Source organism: Balaenoptera ricei, chromosome 19 (genome assembly GCF_028023285.1).
Source record: "Balaenoptera ricei isolate mBalRic1 chromosome 19, mBalRic1.hap2, whole genome shotgun sequence".
NCBI classification, from domain to species: domain Eukaryota; kingdom Metazoa; phylum Chordata; class Mammalia; order Artiodactyla; family Balaenopteridae; genus Balaenoptera; species Balaenoptera ricei.
Window position 1 is genome coordinate 16,473,324 of NC_082657.1, and position 20,783 is coordinate 16,494,106.

Genomic DNA, 20,783 nt, shown 5'->3' on the forward strand with positions numbered 1-20,783 from the left:
AAAATCTGGTCTTAAATCTTAGAGTCAGTGGATTTAACCACCAATCTCTCTCCCACCCCCACTCAGGCCCAGGAGGATTTGAAAATCAACAGACAGTGAACATCTGCCCTAAGTCCTGTGTGTGCATGGGGGGGTGGGGTGGGAAGGATTGGAGGCCTGAACTCCCAGGTCCTTGGGAAGAAGGGACCTGGACTCCTGAGTCTGAGAGGGTAGATCCTGGGGACCCAGACTTCTAGAACTCTTGGCTTTTGTTTTGGGGATCCAGCCCCTGGATTTTGAAACAGGATGAGCTTGGGTCCAGGACTCCTGAGTCTTGGGGTGGAAGTCAGGTAGTAAGGCTGTTTTTCCAGACACCTGACATCACTTCCCCTTTCTGGCTCTCTGGGGCCACAGGCATGGAAAGATGGAGAGGCTGAGGTCCCAGGAGCATCCAGAGAAGGAAAACATCCAAGGTGGAGGGTGGAAGGTTTGTGCTAATTAAAGGTCCCAGCAATGGACAGCTCTATGCCCTGGCCCCGAGGGACACCATCTGGTGACGGCCCTATGAGAGAACCTCCAGCTCTGCATCCAGCCCATTCCCCAGGGGGCGTGGGGGCGTTGGGAGAGGGAACGTGGGAGGAGGGCAAGGAGTCAGTAGTGGGAGGGAAGAAGAAAGACCAGAGGGAGCATCAAGGATAGAGGTGTGGGGCCTCAGGCCAGATGCCTCATCTTGTTTCTGGATGAGGACCAGATGGGGGTCATAGTGGGGAGAGAGAGAGAAAACGAGCAGTTCCAATTCCTGCAGGAGATAAGCGGGCAGAAGAAGCTTATCCCATGTGGGTGTGTATGCGCACACTGGAGTGGGGAGGGCAGGCCAAGCAGCATATGGTTATAAAGTCCAAAGATGTGACAATCAGGAGGACTCAGAGATGAAGAAATGAAAGAAAGGCATACAGTCAAAGGCTGACTGAGAACAAATATTCATTGAGCTCCTGGTGTGTGTGAGAGACAGAGTATGGGGTGGGGGAGAGATAGAGATGAGAACAGAGACAGAAAGTGAAAAACAGAGAAACATACAGGCACAGACAGTGACAGAGTTAAAGGCTGGCTGACATGTAACCGCCTAATGGAGAGAGAGAGGGGGAGAAAGACACTGAGTCAGAGAGGGAGAGTCTCAAAGCGATGGAGAAAGATAGGAAAATAAATCGAGATGGATTGAGGGAGGGAGAGAGATCGAGACACCCAGAAGGCAAGAAGAGACAGAAAGAGATAGAGGGAAGCTACGTGAACTAGAACTCACAAGGCCCTTGCCAAAGTGTTCCCACACTGGGCTCAGTGCTTGTGACCTCGGACCCTACCTCTCACTCCTACCCACTCAGATTGCCAGGCACACTTAACACCTTAGACATCTACACACTCACACACTGCACAAACTTCCACAGATCACAGCTCACTCTCACTTTCCCCAGGCTCACAAGCATGCTCACACACTCACAAGCACTTCACACATATGTGTGCACACAGATATCGGCACTCTCCCAGTCCCTCTCACACACTCTTGCACACTCCTCAGCAGAGACCCCTGACGTCACTGAGAGGGGGATGTCTACTCAAAGAAGGAAGGGACTTGAAGGTCAGGTACCAGGGTAGGAAGAGCTGAAGAGTCTTACCCCCACGCTGGGTCCCGCTCTCAGCTCCCCACGCTGAGCTGGGACCTCCTGGGTCTGACCTGCTCCTCCTTACCCCTGGCCCAAGCCCGGCCCTTGGGGTCATGGGGGCTGGGGAGGCACCGAGGAATGTGCCTGGCATGAGCTGACAGGGGATTTCTTGTTCCAGCTGGGCCGGAAGGAGCCTGTTGGGCAGAGGCCTGAAGCTGGAGATGCGGGAGGGTGACTGGGGGAGGTAACAGTGTGAGGCCGAGATTCGACTGAGAACTGGACCCAGCTCTGCCACTGACCGCATCCTCGCTCTCCTGGGCTCCCGGGGCCTGCGCGACTCAGCAGTGGGTCCTCCCTGAGGGGCTGTGAGTGGTGAGAGGAGACCAGGGGTGGGGGTGGCACAGGAGAAGAAAGAAAAATAGACACTGACTTCAGGGAAGGAGATAGAGACTGAGAGAGAGAGAGAGGGAACTTTAGACCAGGAGAGCACGATAGAGAGAATACAGGAGGGAGATCAGAGGGGACTTAGGGCAGGAAGAGAGAGAGAGAAGGTGTGGGGGAGGGGAGACTGACTCCTGGGAGGAGAGAAAAACAGAGAAGGAGAAGAAGAAAAAGAGAAACAAAGAGAAAAGTAAGAGACGGAGACATGGAAAGGGACCCAGAGAAAGACAGAGGCAGACGCAGGAGGCGGGCAGTGGTCACTGTGGGAGCCACAGACAGAGGACCTGGGATGGCTCTGAGGCTTCTCATCAGGATGCCGCTGCTCCTCATGGGGCTGCTGATGGCAGGTGAGTGGGATCCTGGCCGGTGACCAGAGCCAGGTGGCCCTCGTTTTCCACCCACATTCTCCAGGCAGACCCTCTGCCCTCTCCTACTGACACCTCTGTGTCCCCAGGCCTGGCCCAGGTGCCAGTCCCTGCCTCAGCCCCCCGAGGCTTCTGGGCTCTGCCTGAAAACTTGACGGTGGTGGAGGGGGCTGCCGCTGAGCTGTGGTGTGGGGTCAGCGCCCCTGGCAGCACAGTCCAATGGGCCAAAGACGGGCTGCTCCTAGGCCCCGATCCTAGGATCCCCAGTTTCCCGCGGTATCGCCTGCAAGGGGACCCTATGAAAGGTAAGGGACAAGAGCCTGAGATTCTGAGCCACCAGCAGAGGCTGACCGCGGCCCTGACCTGGGGTCCTCCCTGCAGGTGAATTCCACCTGCATATTGAAGCATGTGACCTCAGCGATGACGCAGGGTATGAGTGCCAGGTCAGCCGCTCAGAAACAGGCCCTGAGCTCGTGTCGCCCAGAGTGATCCTCTCCATCCTGGGTACGGGTGAGAGACCTCCAGGACCCATGAGTCTGGACTTCCACCCTCGCCAGCCCCAGGGTCCAGGAGTCCAAGCCCCCAGTTCCCCACCACCCCTTTCCTTAGACCCAGGGTGCAGAACTCATTTCCTGAGCAATGAGACACAAAGCCCAAATCCTCATATCCTTCTGGGTGCTTCTGGCTTACCCAGACCCTTTCTCACCAGTGCCCCCCAAGGTGCTTCAGCTGACCCCCGAGGCAGGGAGCACGGTCACATGGGTAGCTGGGCAGGAGTACTTGGTCAGCTGTGTGTCTGGGGACGCAAAGCCAGCACCTGACATCACCTTCCTCCTGAGTGAGTGTGGGTGAACTGATGGGGGCAGCGTGAAGCGCCTGGAGTGGGGAGGGGATGTATCCCTGCCCAGGGTCCTCCTGAGATGGGATGCAGGAACAGGCTTGGGGAGATGCTGAGGCCAGTGTGGGACCCAGTGGACGGAAGGGGACATCCAGGAAAGGTACCGAGGAGTTCACGGGACTGCTAGGCCAGGACTCAGGGGAGAGGCTGAGGCTCCAGATAGAGATACGGGTGTCCTTCTGTTGTAGCAACGAGAAGCTGAGGTGATAGGGGTGGGTAATACAACCCAGCAAGGAGGGGAGGGGAGAGGGAATTCCCTGGTGGTCCAGTGGTTAGGACTCCGCACTTCCACTGCAGGGAGCACGGGTTTGATCTCTGGTCAGGGAACTAAGATCCCTGCAAGCCAGGTGGCGAAGCCAAGATAAAAAGAGAGGAGGGGAGAGGCCCAGGCCAGGACTCAGCCCTGAGTGAGGACTCCAGGATTCAGGGAGGCTGGAATGTGTGGAGGGAATGGACATAGTGTTTTTCCTCCAGAACCAGGAGGGAGGGGTTGTATGTCCACCCTGAGGAATTCCAGGCCGTGCTCCCCAGGATCTACCTTGGGGGAAAGCTGGCACCCCTTCAGCCTTCTTGTTACCCCAAGGTGGACAAACAATTTCTGACATCTCTGCTAATGTGAATGAGGGATCCCAGGAGAAACTCTTCACCACAGAGGCCACAGCCAGGTATGGAAATTGGGGTGCCCTCCCCGCAGACTGATCCCCAATTTTCTCCATGAAAACCCCATATCCTAGGGATTCAAGCATGGAAACTTGGGTCAGGTAGGAACATCCGGGACCCAATTCTTCACCCTGACACTCTAAAACTTCTTCATGGAATCCCAGTTCCAGAGGATCAAGTACAAAGGTTTTGGCCAGGTGTGGGCCTCTGGGACCCCAGTTCTCACTGTTGACCCCGAAATCTCTTCCATGGAACTCTAAATCCTAAAGGAAATCATCATAGAGACTTAGGCCAGGTGTGGGGACCCGGCACGCCCACCTCTTCACCTTGACTTCCCAAATTTCAGATGATGACTCTGACTTTAGAACCCCAACTTCCCACCCCAGGGTGACACCCCAGAGCTCAGATAACGGGCAGTTACTGGTCTGTGAGGGGTCCAGCCCAGCTTTGGACACCCCTATCAAGGCTTCAATCACCATGAATGTTCTGTGTAAGTGGGGAACTGAGTCAACTGTTGGCACTAAGGATGGGGAGCAGGAATTGGGGGGCCCTGGGGGCACAGGGATTATGGAAGGCTCAGACTCTCAAGGGGGAAACATAGGGGTTCAGAGGCAGGTTGTGGGGCCTGGAAAGAATGGATGGGGTCCCCAGGCCCGTGACTGCTGTTCTCCAGTCCCCCCAGGACCCCCTGTCATTGAGTGGCCAGGCCTGGACGAGGGGCACGCGAGGGCAGGGCAGAACTTGGAGCTGCTGTGCGTGGCCCGAGGGGGGAATCCGCTAGCCACACTGCAGTGGCTGAAGGTGAGGGCAGAGGCAGGTCTGGAGGTGCGGGGAAGGGCGAGGGCCAGGAGCCGGCCCTGAGCTGGCCCAGGCCTGTCCCTGTCTCCAGAACGGCCAGCCAGTGTCCACAGCATGGGGCACAGAGCACGCTCAGGCAGTGGCCCGCAGCACGTTAGTGATGATCGTGCGGCCGGAAGACCATGGGGCGAGGCTCAGCTGCGAGGCCTACAACAGCGTATCTACAGGAATCCAGGAATGCGGGGTCACGCTGCAGGTCACCTGTGAGTCCCGGTGCCAGCTGCCAATCTGTCAGTCTGTGCCCCAGAGAACCATCTGTTTGTGTCCCCAAATCATGCCTGCCTGATGCCAAAGACCTCATCATCTGTCCCCAGTCTCCTCTCTGTCTGGGCTCATCTGTGAACCGTGCAGCCCAGCTTATGTCTCTCCTCTGTCCATCATCCCTGCAGTTCCCCCCAGTGCCATTACCATCCTGGGATCTGCATCCCAGTCTGAGAACAAGAACGTGACACTCTCCTGCATCACCAAGTCCAGTCGCCCGAGGGTCCTACTGCGATGGTGGCTGGGCTGGCGGCAGCTGCTGCCCACAGAGGAGACGGTCATGGATGTGAGGCGGGGGCCGGGCTCCTAGGTCTGAGGGAGGAGGGAGCTGAGGGCACAACTCCTGGATCTGGGAGAGGAGGGGGTCTGGCAGCTTGTATGCCTTGGTGCCTGGGGAGCAAGCATGGACTGGGGCCCAGGGCCTCCTGGGTCTAACAGAGGAGAGGGTGGAGATGATTCTGTGTCCCTGCTGGGGTCTGGGGTGGACCCAGGTCACTGGTACCATGGATGGGGGTGCCCTACTCCCCCAGTCTGAAGCTCGCTCCCTGCCAGGGCCTGCATGGTGGCCACATCTCCATGTCTAACCTGACATTCCTGGCGCGACGGGAGGACAATGGTCTGACCCTCACGTGTGAGGCCTTTAGTGAGGCCTTCACCAAGGAGACCTTCAAGAAGTCACTCACCCTGAATGTGAAATGTGAGGCTCCACCCTCACCCGGGGGTGCCCCGTGCCTTAGAGACCCCCACCCTCAGGCCCCAGCCGGGAGAGAAGAGCCACTCTTCCTGGCTCTCTCCACAGATCCTGCCCAGAAGCTGTGGATTGAGGGCCCCCCAGAGGGGCAGCGTCTCCGGGCTGGGACCCGGGTGAGGCTGGTATGTTTGGCCATTGGAGGCAATCCAGACCCTTCCCTCACCTGGTACAAGGTTGGTGCCAAGCAAGGGTTGTGGGGTGGCCGGGAATGTGGGGGAAAGATGAAGCCCCTTCTCTCCTCCTCTTGGGAAATCTTGGGAAACCTGAATTTCTTGAAAAATACTGGAGATTTTGAGTTTCGGCAGGGAACTGGAAAAGACAAACGCCATGAGAATTAAATGGGACCTTAGGAAAAGTGAGGAAGTTCTGGGAAAACAGTGAGAATTCTAGAATAAAAGAAAGAATTCTGGATCCGGATTGGGAATTCTAGAGAAAAGGCAATTAATTTCATTAAAATTAAAGGAAATACTGGTGAAATCTTGGAATTCAGGTGAAATGGCAGGAATTTTAGGGAAAGACTAAGAATTCCAGAAACAAAGACAATGGTGGGCAAAGCCTAGAAATTTGGGGGGAAAGACTAGTAATCCTCCAGCACATTTGAAAAATCCATTAATATTAAATTGAATTCTTGGGACTTGGGGGTAAGAAAATGAAATTCCATTAAAATTTAAAAATTCTGGCAGAATTCTGGGAGACTCTTGGGAAATTAGGAATCTAGTGGAAATTCTGGGGGAAAGACTAGGCATTATAGGAACGAAATTGAATTCCATTTAATTGGATGGAATTTTGGAGAAATGCCACGAATTGGGGCAATACAAAGGATTCTAGTAAAAGATTAGGATAATAAGAGAATATTGGGGAAGGATTCAGAAATTTGCGACCAGCCAATGGAATTAAGGGAAAGATCAAAGGAGATCTCTGAGGAAGGTAGGGAGTTTAAGAAAAAGAACTAAGGATAGGCAAAAGTGAAGGAATTCTGGGAAAGGTTTGGGAATTCCAAGGGAGTTTCCTGGCGTAGGGTGTCTGGTAAACATAGCTGGAATGAATTTTGAGGAGTGGGGCTGAGGGTCGGCCGAGGGCACCGACAACTGCAGGCCTCCAGAGAGCAGAGGAGGCGGGGGGCGGGGGTGGTGAGGCGTGGGACTGGAGGCGGAATCAGACAGCAAAATCTCGGGGCTCCGGCGGCCCAGTCGACGGGAGAGATTCCGGTAGGATGTGCTCAGTTCCGGTCCCCATTCCTCTACCCTAGCTGGTGCCCCCGGAAGGGGGCGCCTTTTCCTCATCACACAAAAGCTTTATCTGGGCTGGCAGCCAACCCAGTGGGGCGTCTCGCGGGGAATGGCAGGGCTACCCGCCGTCCCCCAGTCAGTCTCGGCCCTCAGGACTCGCGCACAGTGACCGAACCGCGGCCGCCCCAGGAGCCACGGCGGGTGCAGCTGGGAAGTCTGGAGAAGTCCGGGAGCACCTTCTCCCGAGAGCTGGTACTGATCACCGGTCCGTCGGACAACCAGGCCAAGTTCACGTGCAAAGCCGGCCAGCTCAGCGCGTCCACGCAGCTTGTGGTGCAGTGTGAGGAGGCGCACGGCCGGGCTGCGGGGGAGGACTTGGCCGCGGCGGGGAACTGAGCCGGAGCCGTGGCTGGCGGCTTGGGGATGGGGGGCGGCTGGGGGAGGGGTGGGTGCCGCAGAGCCCCGGCGCGCTCGGGGCTGGGCGGGGCCTGGGTCACTGCCGGGCGGAAGCAGGCCGGGCCTCCTCCTCACCTCTGGGCCTCGCTCCTCCCACCGGTTCTCGAAGTCCCCCCAACTAATGTGACGATCCTGGCCAACGCGTCGGCGCTGCGCCCCGGGGATGCCTTAAACTTGACGTGCGTCAGCGTTAGCAGCAACCCTCCGGTCAACTTGTCGTGGGACAAGGAGGGGGAGAGGTGAGAGTGCGAGTGGCCCCGTCGCTCCCTGGTTCTGGTCACGCTCCTTTACAGTCAGAATCCCGCCCCCGCCCTACTTGCTGTTCTGTCCAGTACCCTGCCCAGTACCCAGACTCTGGCTCTGGTCCTACTCCCTGCCCGGTCCACAGGCTGGAGGGTGTGGCCGCCACGCCCCGGAGTGCTCCATTCAAAGGCTCCGCCGCCGCTAGGAGCGTCCTTCTGAGAATGTCATCCCGCGACCACGGCCACCGCGTGACCTGCCGTGCCCACAGCACCGAGCTACGGGAAACCGTGAGCGCGTTCTACCGCCTCAACGTGCTGTGTATGTGTGCAGGCCTGGCGTCCCTCTTGATTCCCTCCTGACCCTATACTACGTGGGTCTTCATCTTGATACTGTCTTTGACTTCCATCCTAAACCTTGAAACTTTCCTGACTTTTATCCTCACACCCGACCCTGCACCAGCTCCTATCCTGCCCAACCCCCATCCTGCTTTTTGTCCTCTATCCTTACCCCTGACCATCACCCCCATCCCGAACCCTCTTTCCATCCTTAAAGCTGACTCTGGCTTCTCCTGAACCTAACCCCCATCTCAGCTCTGAACTTCATTGCTACCTTGTCCACAACCTTAAAATCGAGTCATGATCTCGACTTTAACACTTCATGCCTGCACCTGATCTCAAATCCTCCCCGGATCCGAACCTTAACAATCTTGACTCCCAGCGGCGCCTCCTCCGCAGACCCTCCAGAGTTCCTGGGTGAGCAGGTGCTTGTGGTGACCGCGGTGGAGCAGGGCGAGGCACTGCTGCCCGTGTCCGTGTCTGCCAACCCTGCCCCGGAGGCCTTCAACTGGACCTTCCGCGGCTACCGCCTCAGCCCAGGTACAGGGAAGGGGCATGAAGAGGAGAGCAGGTCTCCGGGACTCCAGGACGGGAGGGTCTGGCAGGCCCCTCAACCTTTACTTCCCGCAGCTGGCGGCCCCCGGCATCGTATCCTGTCTGGTGGAGCTCTGCAGCTATGGAACGTGACCCGCGCTGACGATGGCCTCTACCAGCTGCACTGCCAGAACTCAGAGGGCACCGCTGAAGCTCTCGTGAGGCTGGATGTACACTGTGAGCCCCCTCGTCACCCTAGGCAAATAGGGAGCTTTGGAAGCCCCGCCCACCATGGAAACCACACCCATCCAGGGAATCTTGCCCACTGTGGAGTCTCCTCGTTGTGGAAGCTCCACCCACCCAGGGATTTTCACCCATCCTGGAAGCCTCCCACTCTGGGAGCCCCCACTGTGACGGAGCCACGTCCACTTTGGGAAACCTGCCCACTAGAGAGACCCTATGTAGAATCTCTGCCCACCTACTCCCATCAGCAAGCCAAGCCCATTGTGGAAGCCCCACTGCCACACAATTCTGGAGGTCCACCGCACCTACTCTTGTCACTACAGTGGTATAGTAGAGGGTGGGGACAACCTCATTAACCTTGAGAACTTTACTCCAAAGGCAGACTTTATCACACTCATAACTTTCTCGGGCACCTCTAAGACGCCTCTCCCACCTGGGGCCCTCTTCCACCATGGCCTGTCTGGGCCCAAGTGCCTTCCCCAAGCTCCTCCCTTCCCTAGATGCTCCCATCATCCGAGCTCTCCAAGACCCCACTGAAGTGAATATTGGGGACTCTGTGGACATAGTCTGCACTGTTGACGCCAATCCCATCCTTCCTGAGATGTTCAACTGGGAGAGGCTGGTGAGGATCCAACCTTTGGTAAAAGGAGGGGGCTGGGGGGATGTGATTTCTTGACTGTGAGTTCCTTGGGAGGAGGGGTCACGTCTACATGACCCTCTATAACTATGTACTTGTCTGGGCATGCTCCAAGAACTAACTGTTGAATGGCAGATGGATGGGTGGATGAGTGAATAGATAACCAGGTGAGTGGGTGGGCAGGTGGGTGGATATATGGATGGATAGGTAGATGGGTGGATGAATAGGTGGATGGATGAATGAGTGGGTGGAAGAACAGATGGACAAATGAACAAGTGAATGACTGGATAAATGGATCAATAAATGGGCAGTTAGATGATTGAATGAGAGAAATGAGTAGATTAGACTAGAGAGTAGATGGATGGGTAGACACACCATCAGTGGAAAAGATGTCTGTGGAAGGATAATGGGTAAACGGATGGACGGATGAATGGGTGAGTGCACAGGTCAATGGAGAGATGGAGAGATGGATAAATAGGTAGCTAGATGCATTGATGAACAGATGCATGTATTTATTGGTGTGTGTGTCTATGAGGAAATAGATGGGGTGGATGGGTTGAGAGATGGAAGGGTGAATGGACAGGTAGAAGGAAGACAGATGGTTGGATGAATGAATGGGTGAATGGATGAATGGATGGAATGGGAGGTTGATGGATGTATGGATAAATGAATGAATCGATGGATAGTATGGTTAAATACATGGATGGATGGGTGGGTAGACGGTTCCAAGCATGAATGGTTGGATAAATGGTTGGGTGAGTGGTTGGCTGGGTTGGTGGATGAATGGATGGATCCATGCATGAATGGTTGGATAAATGGATGGATGGGTGTATGGGTGGATGACAGGGGGAATTTTTTCTTTGCTAGGAAGGGTGATTGTGGCTGGGAGAATGAGGCTACAGAGGGAACCCAGTTTGGAGGATAATGGAGCAGGGGCCAGACTTGGGGACCATCTCCTGAGTCTTGTGCCTCCAGGGAGAAGAGGAGGAGGACCAGAGCCTGGATGACATGGAGAAGATATCAAAGGGGTCCACAGGGCGTCTTCGGATTCACCACGCCAAGTTGACCCAGGCTGGTGCTTACCAGTGCATTGTGGACAATGGGGTGGCACCTCCAGCCAGAGGGCTGGTCCGTCTTGTTGTCAGATGTGAGTAACAACCAAAGCCCTAACTTCAGCGCTTGCCACTAAATCCACATATCGTGTCCTTCCATACACCTCATGTTGACCTCCAACCCCTCTAGTTGCCCCCCACGTGGAGCATCCCTCTCCTCTAACTAAAGTGGCTGCAGCTGGAGACAGCACTAGTTCTGCCACCCTCCACTGTCGTGCCCGAGGTGTCCCCAATATCGTCTTCACTTGGACCAAAAACGGGGTCCCTCTGGATCTCCAGGATCCCAGGTGAGCCCAGGCCCAGCCAGGTAGCAGTCCAGCCCTAACTTTGATCCCCCAGCCCCAATCACCCTCCCTGAGTCCCTGCCACACCTCCTCTCCAGGTACACAGAGCACACATACCACCAGAGTGGTGTCCACAGCAGCCTCCTGACCATTGCCAACGTGTCCGCAGCCCAGGATTATGCCCTCTTCACGTGCACAGCCACCAACCCCCTCGGCTCGGACCACACCGATATTCAACTCGTCAGCATCAGTATGGTGGGAGGGGGCTGTGAGGGTGTTGGGAGGGTGCTCCCCTAGGTCAATCCCCAAGTCTCTGGTTGCTCTCAGAATGGCAGTGTTCCTGAAACCTGAGAAGTGTTTATGAATGAGGATGGAGTTTTTGCCTGCTCCGAAAATTCCAATGGAGACTGGATTTTTAGGGAAACCCACAACAAAGGAAAAAATGGAGGGGGTTTCTTATTGGCCCAAGTAACTGAAAAGTAGATTTTCAGGAGTCACTGGATCTAGGTTCAGCTGTCATCAAGAACTCCCCATCTCTCAGGATCGCTTTTCTCTGTGTTGGCTTTATTGTGAGATGTCTGTTAAACATCTAACAACCACTATGAGAAGCTTTACAATAAAGTAAGGCTTCCTAACAGTGGTCTGAAAGTACTAGAATTAAGATCCATTGGTTCCACTTGGCTCCCAGCCCATCCCTGATCCAATCAGGTGGTGAGGGGAAGACAACCTGATTTGATTGTTGCTCCTGTTGGTGAGGCCTAGTCACATGTCCATCCTACAAGGAGTGGAGTCACTTCCATCAGAAGCATATGGCCTGAGGATGTGGGAGAGTGGTTCTCCAATGGATATTCAGGGTTCTGTAACCAGAAGAAATGAGGGGAATGGATATGAGATAGGCACAAAAAGCCACCACAAGAAACATATATTATACAGTCAATCCTCCTTACTTGTGGAGTCTGTATATGCAAATTTGCCTGCTGGCTAAAATGTATTCATAACCCTCAAATCAATACTCATGCTGCTCTCTCAGACATTCAGGCGACTGTACAGAGCGGGTGAAAAATTTGAGTCACCCAATGAGTACATTCTCCACTGAGGTGGAGCAAGGCGACACTCTGCTTTCTTACAGCTCTCATTTTTTGCACCTTCGTGCTTTTTGTTAGTGATTTTGCTAAATAAAATGGCCCCCAAGCACAGCACTAAAGTGCCGTCTGGTGTTCCTAAGCTCAAGAAGTCTGTGGTGTGCCATTTGGAGAAAATACTTGTGTTGGATAAGCTTCGTTCAGGTGTGAGTTATAGCACCACTGGCTGTGAGTTCAATGTTAATGAATCAACAAGATATATTAAATAAGATGTCTTTAAGCAGAAACATGCATAATACAAGATCATGTGTTAATTGGTTGATGAAAATGTGACTAGAGGCTCATGGGAATCTAAGCCTGCATTTCCCCTAGAAGCAATGGTTTGGTATTTGCTCGTTGAGGGTTCGCAGTGACTTTAGAGAACATGACCACCATGAATAATGAGAATCGACTGTATATTTAAAATCATGCTTAAGGAATCTGGAAGGAATCTTTCAGAATCCTTCTGTATCCTCTGACTATGTCCCCCATCCTTTACCTCAAAGGCCGCCCTGATCCGCCATTGGGATTGAAGGTCGTGAGCATGACCCCATACTCGGTGGGGCTGGAGTGGAAGCCTGGCTTTGATGGGGGCTTGCCACAAAGTTTCCAAATCAGGTGGGTCCCTGTCATGGCAGGAAGGGGTGGTAGGCAATAGGACTGGGGCACCTCCCTGAATGACTGCTCTCCCTTTCATGCAGGTATGAGGCTCTGGGGACTCCAGGGTTCCTCTACATGAATGTCCTACCACCCCAGGCCACCACCTTCACACTGACTGGGCTGCAGCCTTCTACACGATACAGGCTCTGGTTGCTGGCCAGCAATGCCCTGGGCGACAGCGGACTAGCTGACAAAGGGTCCCAGATCTCAGTCACCACTCCAGGTGGGAAGGGACATTCTTGGGCAGGTTGCAAAATTCCTCAGAGAACTTATAGGGTGGTATAGTGAAGTCAATACTATTATTCCCTTTTTGCAGATGGAGAAACTGAGGCCCAGAGAGGTTAAACTGTCAAAGCTCACACAGGTAGAAGGAACTACAGATGAGATTTAAACTCAGGCAGATGAACTCCAAAGACTAGTTTTTGCCACTAGACTCTACTGTTGGAATGTGATTGATCACACAAGGGAAATTATAAGAGAATTTGAATTGAATTAAAATGAAAACATGAAAATTGTGGGGTGCAGCTAAAGCACTGCTTAGCAAGAAATTTATAGCATTAAGTGCTCATATTAGATTTTTTTTTAAAAGTCTTCAAATTGTCTAAGTTTCCATCTTAAGAAACTAGAAAAAGAAAGAAAAATTAAACCCAAATCCTAAGTAGACGGAAGGAAGGAAATAATAAAGAGCAGAAATTGATGAACTAGAAAATCAAAAAACAATAAAGAAAAATCAATGAAACCAAAAGCTGATTTGTTGAAAAGATCAGTAATGTTTATAAAGCTAATCAAGGCAAAAAAGAGAGAAGACACCACTTAACCAATATCAGGAATGAAAAGGGACATTACCACGGATCCTACAGACATTAAAGGAAATTAGGAAGTATTACAAACAACTTTATGTCAATAAATTCAGCAACTTGATGACACGGATAAATTCTTATATGACTGAGAACATTTTGACTCTGGTAGACACTACAGTGTCGTGGCTAACCACACAGAGCATGGTTCAGACAAACCTGGGTTCAAGTCCCAGCTCTGCAACTTCCTAGATGTGAGACCTTAGGCAAGTCACTCAAGACTCAGTATGATCTTTGAGCCTCAGGCTCTAAAGATAAGGTGTATCTCCAGCCTCTGTATCTCAGTTTCTGAAAATAAGGTCTATCTTAGACAGTTGTGAGGATTAAATAAAATATATCTAAAACTCTTAGAACAGGGCCCTGTACAAAGTAAGTGCTATGTAGATGCTAATTTAAAGAAATGCCCCCTGCTCACCTTCTGTTTACTTTGCCCCATGAAAGCTCCCTTTTTCTGTCTTTCCCTTCCTGACAGAGCAGCCTTTTTCCTCATGGAAGTAAGGACTCTTTCCCATCCCTACAATCTTCCCTCCCCTTTCCCCCACCTCCATTCCAGTTTTCCCTTTAAGCACTAAAGCATAAAGTAGTACTATACTTACATCCGTTGCTCTAGAACTTATACTTCTATTAAGGCATTCTGAGAACCCAGCATCTTTTTTGATTAATCCCTAAAATTGACAATTCAGGTTAAAAGGACCTTCCACACCATAAAGCACTCATCAATAATTTATTATTTTTTTATTATTAGCATTAGTGTTAGAATGGCTATTAATAGTATTGTCATTATCATCAGCAATTTCCAGTTCTCTTTGAAATATTCCTAAGAAGTCATAAATTAGTTCCCATGAGTCTCAAAATGGGCTGCAAAGCTTAATAGGAGGCTGAGAAATATTTAAGGCTTATCTCAGATTAATGGTGTTAATTTGCATTCTCTATATCCACCTCCCAGGTCTAGACCAACCTTCTGGAGAACCTGACTACCAGCTGCCTACAGAGCAGCCTGCAGGCAAGTCCTCAATCCCCAAACACCCTCTCTTTCCTGGAAAAAACTTTCTGGTCTCTAACCCCACCTCCTCTTCCTTGTGGCCACAGCCCTTTAAGACTTAGCTCTGCCCTGTAGGCCCTCACTCATATCCTTAGCTCTTCCTCTTACCTGGATGTGATAAATTTTCTGTCTTCCTAATTCAGTTTAATTCTGAAAAACAAAGCAAAACGAAAAACTAGCTGATTCCATGCCCTGTGCAGAGCCTGTGTCAGTTGGCTTTTGCTGCGTAACAAACCATCCCAAATATGCGCACTTACAGCAACAAACATTATTTCTTGTGATTCTATGAGTGGCTGAACAGTTCTGGTCTGGGCTATAGTCATGTAGCAGCTCTGCTGGGACTGGTTGGTCTAGGAGGGCCCCTCCTCACACGTCTGACAATCTGGCTCTTGGTTGGGACAATGGAGGTAAGTGGGCCGCATGTGCCTCCTTGGCTTGTTCACATGGAGGTGGTCACTGGAATCCCAAGAGCAGCAGGAGAGGGCAAGTTCCAATTTACAGGCACTTTTCAAGCTTCTGATTCTGTCTCATTGGCTGAAGCAAGTGACATGGCTCAATTCAGAGACAGTGTGGAAGGGAAAATCTCAAGGGTATGCATATAGGGAGACAATTATGATCATTTTGCAAATAATCCCCTTTAGAGTCTGAGAAGGTTGCAAGTGACAGAAATTCAGCTGTTGTTGACAATAAAAAGAATGGCTTGGCTCATGAAATTGAAACCTCTTAGTGTGCCTGGATTCAGGTGCTCAAAATTTTCACCAAGGATCAGTTTCTCACTCTCTCTCTCAACTTTGCCTTCCACTCTGATGACTTCCTTCTCAGGTTCTTCTCTTAAGAAGGCAAAGAAGTCCTCTCACACCTTCAGCTTTTATTTCACTTCTTAGCAGCTAGCAGAAGAGTGTCCTAGATGTTCTTGCAAAAATCCACCTTAGGTCAAATGCCAGTCTCTGAACTGATCACCGTGGGAAGAGGGATGGGTGCTCTTATTGGCCAGGTCAGGCCATGTGTCCTCCACAGAGTCCTGGGGGGCCATCCAGGCTGAGAGCAGGGAGTAACCACCGTCAAAGGAAAATGAGTCCTGTTAGCAGAAGTTGGGGAAATGAGTGCTAAGCAGATGTCTACTGAGAGGGACTTAGTCCTGTCCTCAGGGATATAGCAGAGGACTCTGATATTGTCTGGGATGGAAGTTTGTGCAAAGAGGAAGTCATTCGAGATGGAGTTTGAAGGGAGAGTAGAAGTTTGCTTGAGATGAAAGGACATTTAAAGACAGACACTTGACTATTCGAAAGCTTAGAAGTGTGGGTTTGTCTCAGTGATTCTGGAAACAGCCAGTGGTTAGTTTTGTGTGGCTGGAGGGTCAATAGTCTGTGAGCAACAGTGGAGACATGGGAAGAGGCCAAATCATAGAAGGTCTTGAATGCCCAGCTAAAGAGCTGAAGTTCCTGCTTGAGTCCATACAAGGGGCTTGGGCGAAGGTAGGACCCAGTGCTAATGGCCTGATTTGAGAAAGGAGCCACCTTCCCTGGGGTGGCAAAAGGAGTGGACATGGAAACCCCTGCCCATCTGATTTCCTGACCTAGGAGGAGGACTTTGCTTGGTCAGGGACAGGCTTTTTCAGAGAACCCCAATTGAAGTCTAAAACCAATTGTCCCCACAGGACCCTCAAAGCTGCCCCTGCTGCCGGTTCTGTTTGCTGTTGGGGGTCTTCTGCTGCTTTCTAACGCCTCCTGTGTCGGGGGATTCCTCTGGCAGCGGAGACTGAAGCGTCTTGCTGAGGGTGAGGAGGGACCTTTCCCCTGCCGGGACAGAGGCCCAAGGGTGATGGGAGCCCTGGGTTGGCTGCATATGAAGGTATCCCAGGGCCAAGTGGGCTCGAGGAGCATGTTTCTGACCCCTTTTTTCCTACTTCCCTCAGGCATCTCAGAGAAGACAGAGGCAGGGTAAGTGGGGATATTTTTCTGTAAGGAAGACTCTGGGGAGGAGGATTGAGGGAGACAGCTGTCAGAGGGTCAACACCCAGCTACCCCCATGCCTCCATCCTGGAAGGTCGGAGGAAGACCGAGTCAGGAATGAATACGAGGAGAGCCAGTGGACTGGAGACCGTGACACCCGAAGCTCCATGGTGAGTGAGGGTGGTTCTGACACCCGCCCCCCCGACAGGGAATTGACAGTGACTAAAATTCCACTGTCAGCTTCACGTTAATCATTGCCCTTTCCAGGAATGATGGAGTCAAAGGATGGAAAAGACTTTATCTGTTGTTTTTTTGGGGGGGGGCCATTGACAGGTTAGCACAACAGATGTAGAGCCATATTACCACTCCATGAGGGACTTCAGTCCCCAGCTGCCCCCCACGCTGGAGGAGGTGTCTTATCCCCGAGGTGAGTGGTGAGCACAGTGGAACCCCCCCCCCCCACCATAGGTACCTCTGACATCTGGACCTGGTGCCCTGATCATCTCTCCCTTCCAGGTCTCACAGGTCTTGAGGAGGAGAATATGACTTTTCCTGGGCACGTGTATGATGAGGTGGAAAGACTGTACGCCCCGTCTGGGGCCTGGGGACCCCTCTACGATGAAGTACCGATGGTGAGGAGATTTGTATCAGCAGAAATATTTCTTGGCTAGTGCTGGAAACCCACCTCCTATTGCTTGTATTAATTAGGGTAAGCTAGCTGCTGTAGCAAAGAGGCCTTAGCCATAATCCAGTGACCTAAACAAGACAGTCTATTTCTTTCTCACATAGCAGTCAGAGGTGAGTGGCCCTGCTGCATGTGGTTATTCTGGAGCCCAAGTTCTTTCTGTTGTGTTCTTCTGCTATCCTCTAGTAAGCTGACCAAATTTACATGGATGGGACAGTTCCCTGGGGGTTTCAACCGGTGGGAAAGGGAAAAAGAGAGCATGGTAGAGGCACAACCCTGACTTACGGTACAGGCCCAGAAACGGTGCATTCTGCTCTTATCCCACTGGTGAGAATATGGACATGGTCACACCGAACTGCAAAGGAGTCTGAGAAATGCAGCCTATTTGGCAGCTATATCCCCTACTACAATTCTGTTACTGTGGAAGAAGGAAGGTATGTAGTTGGTTGGATAATTAGCCATCTCCACTATACTGGTTAAGCAGAGAGATACAGAGAAATAATTTTTTGGCCCACTCAATGGAAAAGTCAAGGGATAGAAATGTCTTCAGGCCCACCCAGAATTTCCTCTCTAAAGATGTCCCTAGCAAATTCAGGTTTGTATCCTATTAGATTAGAAACCTTCAAATAAAGGGAATGCCTCTTTTTCAATAGCTCCAAAGCCCCAACGCGGACACTTATTGGTTTAGTTTGGCTCATACTCATTGCTGAACCACTGAAGTGGGGAGTAGAATATGCTAATTGGACACGTCTGAATCAGTGCCCACCCATGGCATCAGGGAGTAGGGGCCAGCCCCACTCAATCCACTGGGCTGAGAGTGGAAGAGGGATGGAGAGCACAGAGGGAAGTGAAGATTGTGGCTGGGCAGGCAAAAGCAGCAGACAGGGACCTTGGCCACCAACTAAGCCCCACCTACTGCCTCACAGTAAGGGAGGTGGGGCAGAACCCCTACTTTCTGTGTGGCCTTGACTAATGCTCTGGCTACAGTGGGCCAAAGATTTCCCTCTGTAACTTTGTCCAGATGGGGAACTGTTCTCCCCACAAAGGTGGAAATAAAGTGCATAATGCTGTCCATGGTGCTGAACCACATGTGCCCTCTAAAGCACAGACGCAGTCTGCACACTTTCTGAAAAGGGCCAGATCGTAAATATTTGGGGCTTTGCAGGATATAGTGTCTTTCTAGAAACTACTCACTCTGCCCTAAAAACAGCCATAGGCAATAGATAAACAAACAATTGTGGCTAAGTTCCAATAAAACTTTATTTTTGGGCACTGAAATGTGAAATTAATATAATCTTCACATGTCACAAGTATCATTCTTTTTTTGATATTTTCCCAGCAACTAAAAAATGTAAAACTCTTCTTAGGCAATAAAAAAGTGCAGTGGGCCATATTTGGCCCGTGGGCAAGTCTGCTCTAAAGTTTGCTGATCAAAAACAACCATTTTCTCCCAAATCTAGGGAAAGCACATCCCCAGTAATGACCACCCTACATGGTCTTTTCTCTCTTCTATTTTGATGATGGAATGTTTTGGACATTCATAAGACTGACAGAATCAAGATTCACATTCCACAATTCCCATAGCTGATATCGTGGGCTAACTAAAAGTTTCACATGTCTGACATTTAAATTACTTTTTTGAGAGTAAATCACAAGATATCTTGGACTTGCTTAAAAATAATCCAGTTGGGAGGGTGGGGGATAAGAAGCTAGAGATATAGATAAATAAAGATTGACCAAAGGTTGATATTGTTGAAACTAAGTGATGGGCTCACGGGGGTACATAATAATCACTCTCCTCTTTGTTTATGTTGGAATTTCCACCATAATTAGAAACTAAAACATTTTTTTCTATGAAGTAGAGCAGGAGGGTGTATCCCCCAGAGCTTCAGTGATGACCCACAGAGCATCTCTCTATGGTTCTAACTCCACCTTTGCTTGTCAGGGCTCCTGTGACCTCTACTGGCCTGAAGACAGGTATGAGGATGCAAGAGGAATCTATGATCAGGTGGCAGGAGATTTGGACCCTATGGAACCTGACGCTCTACCCTTTGAGCTGAGGGGACAGCTGGTGTGAGAGCCTTCTCAACACCCTTTTCCTACACCTGCAAGACATAATATCCCAATTGTCCTTTTTATTCCAGCCTAGGCTGAGCTTGTTAAGTGATCTCCATTGGACACAAAGGGACTGGAGTTTTTCAGAAAGGGAAGTGGAGGGGTGTGTGTAAGTGACAGAAGATGGTTCAACCTGGTGTCAAAGTATAAACAAGCCTCCTCCTGGGGTTGGATTTAGAGTTCTCCATAGGGACACAGTGAATTGTAAAAGACATCTCAATAATGAAAAGCTAGTCTGAGGGTTTTTATGCTTTTTAAAGTAAACATTTCAGAAGTGGGAAAAGGCATGTTAAAAACTCAGTTCATTTTGAGTTCAACTACATCTGAAATAGCTTGGTTTATGCTTTTCCATGGTTATCTACAACACGATGTATAAACTGTGACACACATGTAAACATAAATAGACTCTATAGAAAATAAACAGCCTTTATTGAAACAAACTGGACACAAAATAATACATGCTATGTGATTTCGCTTATAGAAATTCTAGAACAGGCAAAGCTAATCTACAGTGACAGAGCCAGATTAGTGGTTGCCTGGGGCCATGGGAAGGAACTGACTAAAAAAGAGTATGAGGAAATTTTTGAGGGGGTGATAGAAATGTTCTATATGATGATTGTGGTGGTAGTTATATGAATGTATAGATATGTCAAAACTCACTGAACTCTACACTTAAGATCGGTGCATTTTATGGCACATAAATTATACCTCAACAAAAGTGACTTTAAAAACAGGCACCATAGGGGCTTCCCTGGGGCTTCCCTGGTGGCGCAGTGGTTGAGAATTCGCCCCCCAGTGCAGGAGACACGGGTTCAAGCCCTGGTCCAGGAAGATCCCACATGCCACGGAGCAACTAAGCCCGTGTGCCACAACTACTGAGCCTGCACTCTAGAGCCCGCGAGCCACAACTACTGAAGCCCATGCACCTAGAGCCCGTGCTCCACAACGAGAGAATCCACCGCAATGAGAAGCCCGCGCACTGCAACAAACAGTAGCCCCTGCTCACCACAACTAGAGGAGGCCCGCGCGCAGCAACAAAGACCCAACACAACCAAAAATAATAAATAAATAATAAAATAAATAAATTTATTTTTTAAAAGGCACTATAATAAAGCAGCCCAGCAAGAGAATTCTTATTTTTTTTAATTTTTAAATTTAATTTTATTTATTTTTTTATACAGCAGGTTCTTATTAGTCTATTTTTTTTGTATTGAAAAGCAGGAAAAGATAACTGAGAAGCTGTCTATTTCCATGGAGAACAGAGTATAGTTAGGAATAATCTTTCTTTAGGCCCCCAGTTCTATTTTATTAATCATATTGTCAAAACTGTTTAGTTCAATTGCTTGTCCAGGGACTTCCCTGGTGGTCCAGTGGCTAAGATGCTGTGCTCTCAATGCAGGGGGCCTG

General features: G+C 50.7%; 1 protein-coding gene across 6 annotated transcripts; it reads left to right on the forward strand.

Annotated features, from left to right (window-relative positions):
- The first annotated feature begins 1,831 nt into the window (after positions 1-1,831).
- NPHS1 (NPHS1 adhesion molecule, nephrin) lies at positions 1,832-20,498 on the forward strand. Of its 6 annotated transcripts, none has more exons than XM_059906325.1 (29): positions 1,832-2,425; positions 2,533-2,748; positions 2,825-2,947; positions 3,153-3,281; positions 3,925-4,006; positions 4,388-4,491; positions 4,675-4,802; positions 4,891-5,062; positions 5,249-5,406; positions 5,673-5,817; positions 5,920-6,044; positions 7,254-7,440; positions 7,666-7,795; positions 7,945-8,117; positions 8,534-8,674; positions 8,765-8,905; positions 9,412-9,533; positions 10,524-10,695; positions 10,791-10,947; positions 11,043-11,194; positions 12,572-12,683; positions 12,767-12,948; positions 14,529-14,585; positions 16,282-16,401; positions 16,540-16,564; positions 16,671-16,746; positions 16,910-17,003; positions 17,093-17,208; positions 19,207-20,498. In XM_059906325.1, the coding sequence occupies exons 1-29, from the start codon at positions 2,284-2,286 to the stop codon at positions 19,336-19,338; spliced, it is 3,813 nt and encodes a 1,270-aa protein (XP_059762308.1). In that variant the 5' UTR covers positions 1,832-2,283; the 3' UTR covers positions 19,339-20,498. The 6 variants fall into 6 exon arrangements, with proteins under 6 accessions (XP_059762308.1, XP_059762309.1, XP_059762310.1 ...); XM_059906326.1 differs by having other exon boundaries at positions 5,920-5,993; XM_059906327.1 differs by lacking the exons at positions 2,533-2,748; positions 2,825-2,947.
- The last annotated feature ends 285 nt before the right edge of the window (positions 20,499-20,783 follow it).

Bases quoted from the DNA above. Each gene is read 5' to 3' on its own strand.
- NPHS1 (XM_059906325.1), top strand. From the start codon at position 2,284: ATGGAAAGGGACCCAGAGAAAGACAGAGGCAGACGCAGGAGGCGGGCA. The intron at 2,426-2,532 runs GTGAGTGGGATC...CTGTGTCCCCAG, and splicing joins CATGGGGCTGCTGATGGCAG to GCCTGGCCCAGGTGCCAGTC. The intron at 4,492-4,674 runs GTAAGTGGGGAA...GCTGTTCTCCAG, and splicing joins AATCACCATGAATGTTCTGT to TCCCCCCAGGACCCCCTGTC.